Below are 15,793 nucleotides of genomic sequence, written 5' to 3'. Positions count from 1 at the left end.
AATGTATAAAGAGCTGTCATGTTAAGCGGCTAAAACAACACCAATAAGTTGTTTCGGAATGAAACTGACATACCTTCAATAATTACAAAGCTTTTGATACACTAAGAGAGTTTTCATTCAAATGAAGCACAATTGGTCGCAATTTTCAAGCGAACAATTGTGTGCATAGGCGTTTAATGCTGCATTGTATATATATACATATATATCAACAAATTTGAGAATGTATCGAAGTATCTTAAGATACAATTGGAATGTATCGTATCGGATACAATCAGTGTTGCAGTATCTTGTATCTGTATCCCAAATACTTCTCGTCTGAGTATCTTGTATCGTATCGCGATACAATTTCAAAGTATCTTTGCCCAGTCCTGCTACCCCACTCGGGGGCAAAGGGACGAAAGGAGGAATGGAACGTGTGTGCCTGTCCATTACACGTCTACATTCGACCACTAAGGCTGTCGATCCAATGCGCATGTCGCTTTGCTGGCCAGCTGCAACGAGTAGGCCCACGATCCGATATTTTCCTCTGAAAGTGGTCAGTTGTCTAGTTGGTTCAACGCAGTGCCAAAAAAACATCTCGTTCGGTGACTGAGCGATAAAAGAAAAAAACAAGATATGTGCTCTATATCGTCTCATCACAGCTTCAGTAGTCACGTCTGGGAGTGTCTGGCGTTCCAATGAGAAAATAGCATGCTTTCGTGAGCGACACTCCTGACCTCGGGCGACACAGTAAAATTGCCTAACGGCGGGATCGAGAGGTGCGATGGCCTCGATGGATCGAGTTCACGCAGACAGCAGTTGCAGACACTCGCGTTTGCGACATTGTGTCAGCAAGGGAATAAAAGCTATCTTTCATTCCCTTTACTTCCAAGAATGAAGGCCCCTCGCAGCGCCTATTCTCGACAAGGGTATTGAAACTGTGTGCGTGTCCTCGTGGGCATTATTGGTCAAGCACCCTGCGTAGCAACGCCGATTGCAGGCTCTTAAAGGATACCTTGGAGTGGCCAGAAACGATACCCATGTCCACATCTGTGGTACAGTCGAAGCTTGGCTGCTGACCCGAAGGTCGCACGTTTGATTCGGACCGCGGCGGTTGCATTTCGATGGAGGTGAAATGCTAGACGCCCGTGCATTGTGCGATGTCAGTCATGTCAGTGCACGCTAAGCAACACCCAAGGAGCCGTTCACTTGCCTCAAGATTATATTGTGGTTTTGGTACGTTAAACCCCAGATATCATCATTATTATGAAAAATTACACACGCCTGAGACAGCAGAGCTCGCCAGCTTACTATTTACATCGTGGTCAATAAATATCTAAGAAAGATTAATTTAATTAATGTATCGGGTTTAACGTCTAAAGCCACGATATGATTATGAGAGACGCCGTAGTGGAGGGCTCCGGAAATTTCGACCACCTGGGGTTCTTTAACGTGCACCTAAATCTATGTATACGGGGCTCAAACATTTTCGCCTCCATCGAAAATGCAGCCGCCGCGGTCGGGATTCGATCCCGCGACCTTCGGGTCGGCAGTCGAGCGCCATGACCACTAGACCACCGTGGCGGGGCAATACCCAAGAAAGAGGACGGGAAAACTGCTCCATTGAAGCTCAATTGAACGAGCATTTCCCGCGATATGCCAAGACGTTATTGGTATCCAAGCTGCGGCCAATCGGCTTTTTCTCCCAGTTTGGTTTCATTTGTTTACTATTTATTTATTTCATATGAGTATTTGAAGTAATTGCTCCTATGCCTTTCCTAACTCTGATTGTCTGATGGCTTCATTGTGGGTGTTACTAACAGAAATTGAATCACTCGGTTCCTCTTTTGGCTTTTACATTTGCTCTATCAAAGCCCACCATTATTTTTTTTGCACATTTTATTTCTCGATTTTTCCTATTGCAACCGTATAGGCTCGCGGTGCAAAACAAGCATAGTTTAGCAAACTCATCTTGCGGGGTCGTGAGTATTTATGGTTACAAGAGGCGTTAAGTCCTCGTCTCCTCGGTCTTCATCGGTCCTGCGCTGCCCGTAGCCATGAAGCTAAAGCTTGCTGCATTTACGATTTGTTTTCTGCGCATTCTGTTCGTTCTGACGAGCTCACTTCTTGATATGAGGAATCTTTCCTTTCGAAACGGTGTTTTTTAAACAAATCTCGGCACAACGTGTGTCAATCATCTCCATGCTGATGCCCTTGGAAAAGAAAAAAAAAACACTCCTCGTTCTTGCTTCTGTTCAGAAGCGGCCACATGGAAAAGTTTCTCGTGGGAACTTGTTTCGCCCGATCCTGCAACCATGTAACCAAGAGATAAGCCGAGAGAACTAACCGGCACGTACGACAGTGAACATCGTAAAATAGTTTGCCATCTCAGCGAGTGGCGCCAAGCGTAGCATCCAGCCTTGGATCGGCGGCCTCTAGACAGCTAGCGAGAATAGACGGGAAGGCCGTCTTGGCGGCGAACGCCTTGCTAGGATGCATATGAATGGCACACAAACGAGTGACAGAGCCCCCTGGTGTGTCGTGGGAGCTCGTGTCAAGCTGTCGGCGCTGAAAAACTATACCGAGCGAGCGAGTTGCTCCGCTGTAAGGGAAGGGTGATGATTCATGCGGCGATCACTCGGCGCCTCTTCGCGTTCAGCCGAGGCCAGCGTTGAGCGGCACGACCGCGGAGAGCGTCGCTTTGAGTGCCGAGTATGGGCAGCCTCGAAGCTTCAGGAGGAGGCCGCAACACAGGAGGAGTGGCGCGGGGCAGAACGAAGCAGATCACAGGCTGTACGACAAGACAAAAACACTAATCCGCGGCACACTTTGTGGATGGCCGCCTCTTATATGCGCGAGTCACCGACAGAGGTCGCGAGAAGCGGTCGGGGTGTCTCTGCGTGTGGAACACTATAAGGTGGCACAAGATGTCGCGCCCCCATCACGGCAACAAGTGTGGCTGTGCGGGCGCGTCGCTTCATATCTGCAGTTTCCGTTGTGTGGCCTCGTTGCATTTCGCAAATGTTTGGCATGTGGGGAAGGTGGACAGGAATGTAGGAGGGCAGGTAGCGCCTCCTCCTGGTGTTGTCTGCTAAGCGATCTCCCACCCGGCTGTCTTGCGAGCAAAACCGCGACGCCGGTCCATCATGAAGCATGCTGGTCAAACTAGCAGGAGGACGAAATGCCTCGGGCGTGAGAGGGAGAAGTGATGGTGACGCGCAGCAAGCGGTCCGGACTTGCAGTGGTCGCCCGCCGAGCGCACTGGGAAAGGACGGTTGTTTCGCGTTGACCTCACTCCTGATTCGACATTTTTCATGCAGGGAAAATGTACCACCGTTTGCCTGCTTTTTTAAACCTTTTCCAATCCAGAATGTGGGCGCACTGAACGGCTCCGCTGGCTTAGCGTTGAGGGAAGTTTGAAGGTGTGAGCGCGTGCTTAAAGCGCTCGCTCGCGCACCTCTGCAAAAGACCACGACTCGGCAATACATGTGCAAGGTGAACCCCATTTGCGCAGCCCCTCACAAGTGTAGTGGTGAAGCAGAGACGGCCTGCAGCCTTCTGAGGCTGATAAAGCATATGCTTCACACCAACTGTCCCTACCGTCGACCAGAATCGAAAAACGGCGGAAAATTGCACACACATGAACAATATCTTCCACCGTATTTTCCCGCAGTATTTCGAGCGGCAAACATCTTTTGCGCACGCGAGGGCCCTTTGAAGTTAACGAAATGTTGTAAAACCAGGTGCGAAAAAAAATTCGCCAAAAATCGCCCATTTCGCACATCCTTTGGAAATTTGTGTTTTCGCTAAATAGCTTAACGTTTTTAACTCCTTAACAACGAAGAAAATTTTGAGCAAATTTTAGCGTTTTGGTAATTTTCGTACAAAGAGCCGTCATACGTCAAAAGCTTTAAAACTCTGTCTAAAAAGTACTATCTCCTAAAATTTTAGTTTCGCCTGCGTGCGGCGAATAGGCTCTAAAAGAAAATCTTGAACTTGTAAAAAACGCTACCTTGGCCTAAATGTTGCGACGTCTGAAACACACCAAGGTGGTCCGAGAAAAAATAAGCAGAAAAGCGAATATTTTTGTGATGCATGACAACTTTCGCCACAGAAAGTTTGATTGAACTAATTTGCGTTGTAATCTGGAAAAATACTTTTGATGTTTAGTCCATTTCATGATTTTGATTGGCGCTTTGACTTCATCTGATTGCGCGATGGCGGAAAATAAAAATCAGGGAAATGCAGAAAGCCGCAGAATTTCTGGGTAGCCTGCGTACCTCAGCATGGCCTGCCGGCTACCCAGAATCTTTGCTGCTCTCTGTGGCAGAGACAGCGTTGAAGAATTTGGAAAGAAAAAAAAAATATTAAAACAGACAATTCAGCAACCGATGTACAAAAGGACGCAACGCAGCTGTGATGTCATATATGCATGGCGTCTGACACAGCCTGAAGAAGGTGGCTACAAAGAATGGCGTTAAGCTTGTGTTGTCTGCACTGCGCAAGCTCTCCAGTCTATGCTAGCGCATAACTACACTCAAAACAGATCCTAGCAGCATTTGCAGAAAGAAACACACAAATGCGTTAACAAAACGCGCTGTTTCGGTAGTTAACCGAAAGCCCTTGTCATTCGGCCGTGTCTACATTGGGAAATCAAGCCGGTGCTTGAATGACAGGCGGCGTTAACACCGCAGCGTATACTGCTCACAGAAACTGATGGGAACTTACCTCTGCACTGCATAGGCTGTGGCTGCGTCCCGATTTAATATCAGTCAGCATAATTGGCAAAAGAAGAAATAAGACTGAACGTAAAAGTGGCAAAGTTTTCGAAAAATAAAGAAAAAAAAAACAAGCCGAAGTGTCGTGTGTGAGCGATCCCTCAGTTTTCCTAACAAAGAATTCGCATTTCTGAATGGCGCACCATTGCGTTCGTATTGTGGTGTTTTTCATGGTAATGTATTGTTGTGCAACTTTGGTACGGCTCAGATGGCTTAAGGCCAAAGCCTTAGATATCTCATCGAACGCGAAAATTGACCGTCGGCGTCGTTGGCGTCCCGTTGCGTCGGCGTCAACAGGAGCGATGAAAAAAGCATCATCACGTGACGACGTCAGCGTATGACGTCACGGATCGCCATAATTTGTGACATCATCATGACGTCAATACGACGTCACATAACGTGACATCGCATGATGACGTCATCACGTAACATCCGCACTTGGTCAAAGGTGGGCCGATCACGGAGTCAGTGCAAAGCCAGGTGAGGTGCCGAAAACATGCAATGCCTCCGATCCCGCAAGCAGTACAAAACCACGTTAATTGCAGAACGCTTTCGGAGGGGGGCCGGGGAGGGGATCGATGCATAGACTGAGAAGAGAAAGTAGAAGACGGCTCTGGCCTTCGAGGCGAATGCACAAGGAACCCTGTGAGGCATGCGCTGCTGGTTCGTGCATGCGGGGATGTGAGCTTTCTTCGAGAAACATTCGGTTGTTAGTCCAGCGCTTGTCCGGTCTGGTTGTTCTTCTTCTTCGCTGTGTTCGTTTAATTTTCACTGGTTTCCTCTTCCGAATAGCACGAACCAACTCGCCCAACGAGCTACGCTATTGAACTTCCAGATATATAACCTATATACATGGAAATTGAGGGCCTTCATACCTCAGCTCGCCCTTTGTTGCCGTGACTGATAAACAGGTTGGCGTTTTCCGTGTCTGAGTGACCGGACAACCGACATTACACTCCACACATAGCGTGCCATGCTGTGGAAGCTATACGCAAGACGTCGGTTTATCAAAAATCTCCACTCTTTTCATCGTCAGCTTTCCGCATCAAAATACTCGCACGAACCTGCGCGTGAGGCACCGCGACGGGCAGCAATTGAAAATCCGGGAGGAAAGCCACAAAACGCAAGTTGGTCTAAAACAACTTATAAACAGCGCCACCACAAAAAGTGTCCACTTAATGTTCTGCCGAAATAAAAAAAAAAAAACAATTTTGAGTAATAACTGCTGAGAACACCGAACTGGCGGGGTGCACCTAACTTTGCTGGTTGGCACATGGTTAAGACAGGAACAAGCAGCGCTGGACACGGGACGGTGAAAGAACGACAGACAGCGCCCGGTTGTTGTTTCACCGTCGCGAGTCCAGCGCTGTTTCCGTCTTAACCGAACTGTTGCAAATGCAGCGAGTCACGGTAGTTTGCACATCGTTAGAGGCCAATTGAGCATCGTTCCTGAAGGGCAACCTCTAGAGCTCATGTTCGGTTTTCCTTTCAGACACGTCTGAATTGCCGCTTCAGAACATCTCGCAAAAGTTTACGCATCAAGCTTTGAAATTCGTAACTACACATCGAAAGTAGATCTCGTAGTTTTATAACGTACAACCACAACTATTTCTGAAGTGACAAATTTCGTTTACCAAGTCGAAGCTTGCATGAACTTGCTGGAAATTTTATAAGAATTTTTCAAATTTTCTACTCGTAAATGTGTGGTGCACTTTATGGCGCTGTATAATGCACGACCTTTGCCCGCTTTTGATGTATGCCGTCGTGAGAATTAACATAAATTGTTCTTATTGACGAATTGAAACAGTCAATATCCTTTTCGTCCTTCAATATTGCGATATTGAATTTTTCTCTTTAAATGCAGCAAAAGTAATTAAATTCACATTCAACATATATACGCCTTCAAGTGCACCGCCCCTTTAGTAGTGCAACGCCTTTCGAGTAGCCTTCTCGTACATCGACAATCTTCGTATATTGTTGTTGAGCTCCTTGAAAATATATACGTCATATATACGTCTTACTAAGGGTAATAAGTTTGCACAAATTTGCCACTTCAGTGCATAACAGTCCCAATCAAGCACTGGCGTGGCCAGTAGGGGAGGGGTGTTCGAACCCTCCCCCCCGAATGTTTTTGATTTTGCGTGTGTGTATATACACGCACATATACAAACGCACACACGAAGATACATACATGAGCATAAAGTATGGTTGAACCCCCCGAAAAACGTTTCTCGTTATGCCACTGCAATCAAGTGCAGTTGAAGAGCATCTTGCAGCTGTATATATCTCTTAACTATCTGCTTCACATCGAAAGAAGTAACCTAGCGATATGGAGCGCGACTGGTAGCCATTTGGCTCAAGCGTAGGCGCCACCGTTTTAGGCCTCAGTTTTCCCCACCTCCCGAACAAAACCTGTGGTACGCAACCGCGTGGCAACAACACCAGGGTGTCTCTTCTGCCAATCAAGGACTGGCCAGCTTGGGCGCCTATTTTGGGAAAAGGTGATTTTTCAGCCTGTGTTTCTCGAACAACAACAACCGGCGTGCCCTTTTTGTAGCGAGAGTCAACACACGAAGGAAGGAAAGAGGCCATGCGGCGCATCAAAAGCAGCGGCAGCAGAGGCGCCCATCTGGCTCACTCACGATCGAGCCGTGCTCACCGAGTGGCTGTCGAGATGGTCGGTGCGATGCAAGCAACGGGGCTGCTGCCTCTGCTCGTGTGCTTGCTGCCCGATGAGCAGCTTTCGATATGTCTCGGCGAGTGAGTAAGGACAGGCGGAACATTTATAGTTATAACATTTTGCATAAAATTACCAAAAATACACTGCATTACAAGACGTTTTCATAATAATAATAATAATAATAATAATAATAATAATAATAATAATAATATAATAATAATAATAATAATAATAACAATAATAATAATAATAATAATAATAATAATAATAATAATCAATCAATCAACCATTTAACGTGTTCAGGAACAACCGTAAGGTCCTTGTGCTCGCGCATGCAAAAATTATCAATAATAAGCGGCGTAATAAAGACAGCCTACAGGAGAAAATACGCAAAAAGAATTCGGCACTCTTGTAGCACAAGAAGGCGAAAGCCTGGCTGCACTCTCATGTAAGGAGAATGAATCGAAACCAACAAGTGCGTATGGTATGCATTGAATAGAGGCTTTGAACACCAACTTATACCTACAAACTTCCTAATCTCATCTACCCAGAAAATTAGGTGGGTAGATGAGATTAAGAAGTTTGTAGATATAACATGGCAGCAGAAAGCACAGGACCGGATTGATTGGTGGAACATGGGAGAGGCCTTTGCCCTGCAGTGGGCGTAGACAGGCTGATGATGATGGTGATGATGATGTGAGCACCTCTATTTTTGTCTTTTTCAAAGGTGTGTAGGCTTCAGCGAAGTACCCACTGCGCGTCTCTAAAACGCATTGCGTGCACCTATACGTAGCTGCGCACTTTTTTGATGCTGTGGCCGATGACGAATCATTGCCGAGTCCTTGGTAATGGGTGTAAAGCCTCACACCATGCCCTCGTTACGCAGTTCACTTTGTGCGACACCTGGCCCGATTCTACGCTTCTACCACGCAATATTAGGTCTGTTAATGCCACTCCTCGACCGACATGAAACCTTTTTTCCAAAGCAGTTTCGAGCACTGGCATGACTCTGTGGTAGAATGACTTCCACGCAGAATGCTCGGGTTCGATTCCGGCTCAAACTGAGATTTCCATTGCGATTTTGCCAGGTCGCATGGGTTTTCGTATCTCACGCCGCGTTTTTCAAGGTCAGCGCCTGATGAGCCACTTAAGTTTCACCTGAATAATAATGATCGATGTGGCAATTACAACCATAGCCTTGGTATAATTGCAGCAAGAGAGAAAGTGAATGCTTAATATAAATTATTTTGCTGTGTTTACCCCGTGTCCCCCGAAGTGTTGTTCTGCGATGTATGAATTTATAGGAGATCCCACTCTAGCGGCTTTGAGACCTTCTATATCTGATATATCTTATATGCACTGTATCACATTCGCATCCATAATGAAAAATCTTGAAACAGTAAAAGAAAAGCCAACTTTTCTTCGAACAAAAGGAACTACACAAAACGGGGAAAAGCGTCCTCTCCTCCATTTGTAGCATGAGGCTCCAAACAAGTCCGTACAGATTTCTCAGGAAGAAGTGGAATAGCTTCTTAGTTGAAGAGAAATTTATCCGGGTCCGGAATTCGAACGCAGGACCACCTTGTGTTTTACGTTTGCTTTTAAATCTTAACAAAATGTCTCACCGAATCAGAACGCTGGCCGGAACTCAACCACAGCCGATATTCCTTGGAACATGCTTGAAGCACGAAGCGAAGCTCAACCGAAAGAATACCAATTAGCGCTTCGAAAGAAACAGTTTCGGACATGTGGGCACGCCATATGCCGGTATCTCTGCGTCGTTGCGATCGCGACCAGCCTTCTTCATACTCAGTCAATATACGATTTATTTATACGGCTAATTTTTTGGTTACGCGTGTTTGTTCTTCAATTTTGTCTCATTGCCGCCGTGAAATGTCTGCGAAGCTAACAGCATCAAACCCGTAAAAATATTCACTAGTTAAAAGTGCGAAACCGATAACAGATCTGCAAACCACAAGTGTTGAGTCTATATCAATATTTTAACATATCAGTCTCCACTTACATTCTAAAATACGGGCTGACCTTACACGGTATAATTACGAGATACAGTTGAAACTCGATTTAACCAAGCGATGACGGCGCTAGAATTATTTCGTAAAAATTGAGAAAGGAATATTTCGGTCCTTCGAAATGTAAAATTGCAACGTATAGCGACACCCAAAAGCTACCACGGCATTGTTTTTCCGGCAACCCACGAATGCGCGTCTGAAAAGTGCGCGAGGGTGGCCCGACGGCGGCCCTGACATAATGTGCACCAGGTCTGGCCGATGCAGGCCAGGTCACGCGAAGCTATGACCGACTACCTATATGCGATGACGAACGCAGTAATTGTGTGAGCAGGTCGAGCGAGAAAGATGCGAAATAACCAAAGCAACCACCGCCGCATCGAGCCCCATCCGGTGCGTAAGAGCGCTATCGACCGCCGAGTACTAGATTGTTCCGTGCACGGGCGCGGCGTGTAGCTTCGTGAAAATAAAGCTAGTGCCGTAACTGTAGGGCGCCTAGATGTTTAAGTGCGATAGCGTTAGAGCATACACTCGAAGAAAAACTCGTCTTGATCAAAATTAGAAGGTAATCAGCGCTTTTTCACTGAGTTATTTTTGGAAAGGCTTCGTTAAATCGGGTTTAGTATCCAAATTAGTTCGGTAATTCGCGTTTATGACAACTCTGAACCCTATGGGTATTTTGCGGGTAAAGTAAACTTCTTCGTTAGATAGGGAAATCCTTAAAATAGGGTTTCGTTAAATAGAGTTTTAACTGCATTAGAGTGCGGCTTTTAAGAAAGTTTTATGTTAACAGAAACACCAATGCATCGCGCCCCAAATTCGGAAGTAGAATTTATATCACTCAGCCGAATTTCTGAACTTAAGCATTAAAATATTTTTAAGTGAGACTGCAACGAAAGAAGGGCGAGGGAACCCCTTTATTGCTAGATACAGCCATAGCCGCACGATCATAATTGAGGTATAAAAAAAAACACAATGGGGCGTTGCCTTTAGTTTTTATTTCAGGTGTAGTAAATATGAAATAGTAAATTAAAGTGGACAAAAAAGAGGAGCCTTTGGTGGGGCCCGAAGGCGTGCAACCTTCGCATTACGCGTGCGATGCTCTACCAACCGCGCTACGGCGGCAGTCGTTTCTCCGTCCATTTCCACGTGCAGTTCGTTGGCGCAGTGTTGATAGAAACGTCTCTGTTCGCGCTCTCTCACGTATGCAGCCTCTCATACCGTGCGTCCTTTCTCCTGTGCATTTCGTCGCAATATATGTTTGTTGTCGTAATAGAGGCTGTTCGCTGCTACGCATTCAGGACTGAACTGGTTGCGCGCAGTTAGCTTTCTTTCAGCGCGTCTTTAGCGTGTTCTTCGCAGTACTGTCATAGCACGTTTGTCGAACCTGAAAACAGTTCTACGATGCGCTTGACGTCTGCGGTCGTAATCTAGGAACTAGACCACAATGCGCAGATTTCTGTCGACTGGATCGATCCGGATCGAATGAGATCGAGCTCGGAATAACCTATTCAACCCGCTAGGTAACGACTTGTACGGGTGAGGTTACGCTTGACGGTTCGGCTTGTAATGTGTTGACACGACAGTACGGCGTGCATGTGCGGAGACTGCTTCTGCGACATCGGCTTGAGCGATGTCTCGAGCCCCGAGGCTCGTTGCGAGGAATTCCGCGGTGAGTTGGCGCATAGATTACCATGACGGGTCTGGTTTGCGGCTTTTGGCTGGTGATTCCGAGCGTGTGTTGCTAGCGACGCTGCTACAAAGTTTAGCGCGTCGAACCTGAATCGAAGCCGTATCTCGTTTGGTTTGAGACCATGATTACCAAAACGCTGTTGTCGATAAAATTCTTGCCTTAGATCTTCTGATGCATTAATCCATCGGTGTTTGTATTTGCCTTTAGCGTCCTCTTAACGAGAAGGAAATAGAGAGAAAGCAGCCGGCTGGCAACTCTGGGGAACGGAGCACGGGCAGAAATCTCTTCAAGGTGCGACGTCCTCGATGCACTCACCTTCGTCAACCACTTTGAACTGGAAGCTGTCCCACGTGGCGTTGGACTTTTGGTGCAGCAGGTAGAATATATCCTCGTTATCCAGGTCGGCTGCGCAAAGAAAATAAAAGCGTCCAGTGGCAGCTAAGGTAGTCTTCTTACCCGACACAAAGGCTTTCAGAGATAACTAAGGAGAACCATTCAACAACTATTGGGGTATTCTTCAAAACTCTAGTTTCAATAATTTAGCGCCAATAGGTTGACTTCGCAAGAGAAGCTCAAAGTTCAACTTGGTTTCTAATTTTGAAGGACAGCTGCGTCAGAGCATTGCAGATTTCCAAAACGTCATGGAGTGCCGATTTGAATGTGACATCACCACCCGTCCGGCCTTTCTAAAAAAATTTTAGCTTACAAAGCAGCTGCTCGTGGTTGTGACAAGTTGCAGAAAAAGCGATGTTAATTTAAACATTTGCTGAGAAATGTATGTGGAGCCAAGTATGTTTGACCTTAGAAATCGCAGTATAAGCTCCCATTGATCAGCACGGCATTGGAGCTTCAACAGATAACATTCTAAAGAAACCTGTCAGGGCTGAAATGAGGGGCCAATCTCTTACCAGCAACATCTAGCAAAGTGTTTCGAAAGTTTTTCTTGACGTGCTTAGAATGTCCCGCAAGTACGCGTGGTGCATATCTCCTTCATATACATAAATAAATAAAGTGGCATCTTCCATCAACATGCATTGACACTGGCGTTTTTAGCATGCGGAAGCTGTCGACCGTTTACCGTACGGCGAGTACGACCATGCCGTCGTGGTCGGCAGGTCGCTACAGTAACCTGCAAGACCCGTACAAGTCACATAATCCTCTCATTACGTTACGGCGTGCATCGAGTAACTGGTGCGGTTAAAGCATTTTCGGATATATGGTCACTGCTAAAACACCCGGATGCTGAGGTTTCCGCATCGCTTCGCGCACTGCCAGCAGCCGCATAAGCGTCGCACGAGGACGGGAAGCTGTACTCCTCACGAATTGAAACGCGACAATTTCAGCTACTTAATACGCGTATTTCCGTTTCCACCGTATTCATTTCACGTCACACCTGCATGCGTAATTTCGACTCGAACGCTTACGTAAGGGCAACATTACCTGTAGGAGCCAGATTTGTAGCGACATGACGCAGTTATTTTGAGCTATTGCTCGTAGAAGTCGTTATACCAAATGTTTTCATGTAGCGTTTCAACAGCGCCACGGTGGTCTAGTGCTTATGGTGCTCGAGCGCTCACCCTAAGGTCGCGCGATCGCATCCCGGCCGTGGCGGCCGCATTTCGATGGAGGTGAAATGCGAGGCCTTAGATTTAGGTGCACGTTAAAGAACGCCAGATGGTCGAAACCTCCGGAGCCCTCCACTACGGCGTCCCTCATAACAGAACTGCAAATTGGGCTAGTCGGTGAGGGCTCATTGGGGTCGTAGCGCGACAAACGTAGACAGAAGAGCAGACATAAGAGACAGATTAAAAAAAACAGTTGAAGCTTAGCGCCTGTCCTGTGTGGTTCTCTGCTCTTCTGTCTACGTTTGTTGCGCTACGACCACAATTGGTCCCTCATAAACACATCGTGGTTTTGGGACGTAAGACCGGAACAATTATTACTGATGTCGCGCTTCTATCCGTGAGGACCGCACTACATGATGTGGAAAGCATATCGCGTAAACCATACAAACGTTGTTCTCGCAAAACGCAGTCGTAAAGAGCGCCCGAGGGCGAAAGGGGCGTTTGGAATCGATTCGAGGCGTTGCGTCACAGCTGCCAGCGGGGACAAGTTTGGCCGTGCGATGCTCGTCAGAGGACGAGCGTGAAGGATTGCTGAGCTCTGGCGCGCGACCTCGGTCGCATCGCGCGTCTCGGCGGGCGATGACATGTGGGCTGCGACAGCCATTATACGCGCACACAGACAGCATCGTCGCGTCACCCTAATCTTCCGCTCAGTCAACGTCAAAGAGGCGTCACCGTGACGGAAAGGCTGCGCGCAACCCGACTTCCCGCTCCTGCACAATGCTGTTCGGACGCGCAGACAATGCTATATATAATGTACCAGCGCACGCAGCGTTTTATGAGTGAAAAGTTTAATCGTCGGCGAAAAACCTTTCACGTAGGATTCATCTGGCGCAAATGGCCTATCTGGCAGGTAGGCACAATACGTTACTTTTGTACAAGTTCTGTGTATAGCAAGTGCAGTTTATTCCTGCTAATTCGGGCCAGGCTAATAATAATAATAATAATAATAATAATAATAATAATAATAATAATAATAATAATAAAGAAGAAGAAGAAGAAGAAGAAGAATTGTTATGGTTTTACGTCCCAGAACCACTGTATGATAATCAGGGACGCCGCAGTGGGGGCTGCGGAAATAGCGACCACATGGGGTTCTCTAACGTGCACCTAAATCTAAGTACACGGGCCTCAAACATTTTCGCCTCCACCGAAATGCGACCGCCACTGCCACGATTCTATGCAGCGACCTTCTGGTCAGCAGCTCGGGCCAGGCTAACTTAAAAAAAACTAAATAAAAAGAAGTGCAACAAATCCAAAGGCGCGCCCAACGGCATTTTGTTAGTGGTCGCCTCACGTATACTGGTAATTTCTTGTTGTCAACACATTGGTTGATTAGTAAAATTAAGTGCGTCAATAACTCACTACTTGAATAACTGCGGAAATTTCATATCACATTCTGAATCGCATTTGAAAGCACCACGTGAAAAAATTTCAGGCCCGTCACATCATCCTAACTACCTTTTTATGCCTTTCATGTTTGTGGCGCAAAAGTCAATGAAATATGCGAAGCGGGCGTTTGACAGGTGTTTCAAAGAACTAGCCCCTGGACACCAAAAAGTGATGAGGCGATGGTGTCTTTGTTGACTGCAGCCCACAACGCTACTATCGCGTTTGTCACTTTTCAGAGCCGTGCTAGTTCCAATTAAGGTAATGGTAACTGATAGCGAAGCTTCCGTAAAAGGCCATCAGGGGCGTAGCCAGAAACTTTTTTCGGGTGGGGGGGGGGGGGGGTCAACCATACTTTATGTATGTTCGTGCATGCGTTTGTATGTGTGCGTGTATATATACACAAGCAAAACTGAAAAATTTCGTGGGGGGGGAGTTTTTCAACCCCCCAACCCCCTCTTGGCTACGCCCCTGAAGGCCATACGTTCAGAAAATCATCAGCTGCTCATGGTGCTCGGCACCACCTGTGTCAGGAGGAAACACTTCCGGCTGAATGAAAAATAAAGCGGATGAGACGCAATATTCGGCAGAAAAGTGATGTCATTTTGTTGGCATTAGCGAGAATTCTACCTAAAAATAGTTTTCGCAGGCCCCTGATTACTGAGGGCTCGAGCTATTGCCATCCGAGGCCAGCCAGCGAGTGCGCTTCAAGTCAACGCCAGCCAAAGTAATATCGACTCACGACTAGACAGTGGTGTTTAATTGTACTGCCGTTTGATTCGCCTTGGTTTTACGAGGGAATTTTATTCTTGGAACTCTTATGCTGCGATCGTGGCATCTTTCGCAGCTGGATTAAAGCAAGCAGCAGCTTACCTATCATATTTGCAGCGCTGCTTATTTGCTTCGAACATCTATTAGAGGGGACAAGCGCGCGCGTGGTCGGCGGCCAGCGCGGCGCTAACTGGCGGCGAGATTTGTAAGTGCAACGCACGCGCACAGAATCGTATAGGCAGAGCGCGCCTAGCTTCGTCTGTTGCGTATCCGGCCCTGCGCTAGGAAAGCGTTGGAAAGCGGTTCCGTATTTCCGCGGTGCGATTTATCCAGCCGCCACTCTGCCGATTGTTCGTCGAATATTCAGCAAGCAGAAAAAGAGTATGGTTTTATTTATTGCTGCAGTCTTTCGCTGCAGCTTTAACTCGACGCGGTCCTTGTTGAAGCAACGTCTGCAGAAGCTCCTTAAATCGGATATTTGGGATATCAGCTCAGGGGCGTAGGCAGAAATTTTTTTCGAGGGGGGGGGGGGGGGCACCTCCTTGATCCGAAGTGGGGGCCGGGCAGGCAGGTGTGGTCGAGTGCCATTTTGGGCTCTGTATGCCATGGCAAAAAAAAAAAAACAATATTCGAGGGAGAGGACACGCCCCCCCCCCCCCCCTTGGCTACGCCACTGTATCAGCTGAACATGCTTTTTTATGAAAATTATTCTGTTGCAACAACACATGCACACAATAAAATAAGGCGCGCACGGCACGACACACGAAGGTAAACTCGGAGGAGTAAGACATTCATTATGTTTCTGCAACAGCGGGTATATGGGGCAAGAACTGGCCATATGTCCTTGGAAC

General features: G+C 46.9%; 1 protein-coding gene across 1 annotated transcript in view; it reads right to left on the bottom strand.

Annotated features, from left to right (window-relative positions):
* The window catches only part of LOC119382447 (FRAS1-related extracellular matrix protein 2), a 266,202-nt gene that overhangs the window by 150,894 nt on the left and 99,515 nt on the right, over positions 1-15,793 (bottom strand). Inside the window, exon 2 of the mRNA XM_037650153.2 lies at positions 11,473-11,562. Within this exon, the coding sequence (XP_037506081.1) occupies positions 11,473-11,562 (90 nt within the window). The remainder of the gene's footprint in view (positions 1-11,472; positions 11,563-15,793) is intronic.

The sequence above is a fragment of the Rhipicephalus sanguineus genome, chromosome 2 (assembly GCF_013339695.2).
Source record: "Rhipicephalus sanguineus isolate Rsan-2018 chromosome 2, BIME_Rsan_1.4, whole genome shotgun sequence".
NCBI classification, from domain to species: domain Eukaryota; kingdom Metazoa; phylum Arthropoda; class Arachnida; order Ixodida; family Ixodidae; genus Rhipicephalus; species Rhipicephalus sanguineus.
The sequence above is the reverse complement of the archived record's forward strand: the minus strand, read 5'-3'. Positions and strand labels throughout refer to the sequence as shown.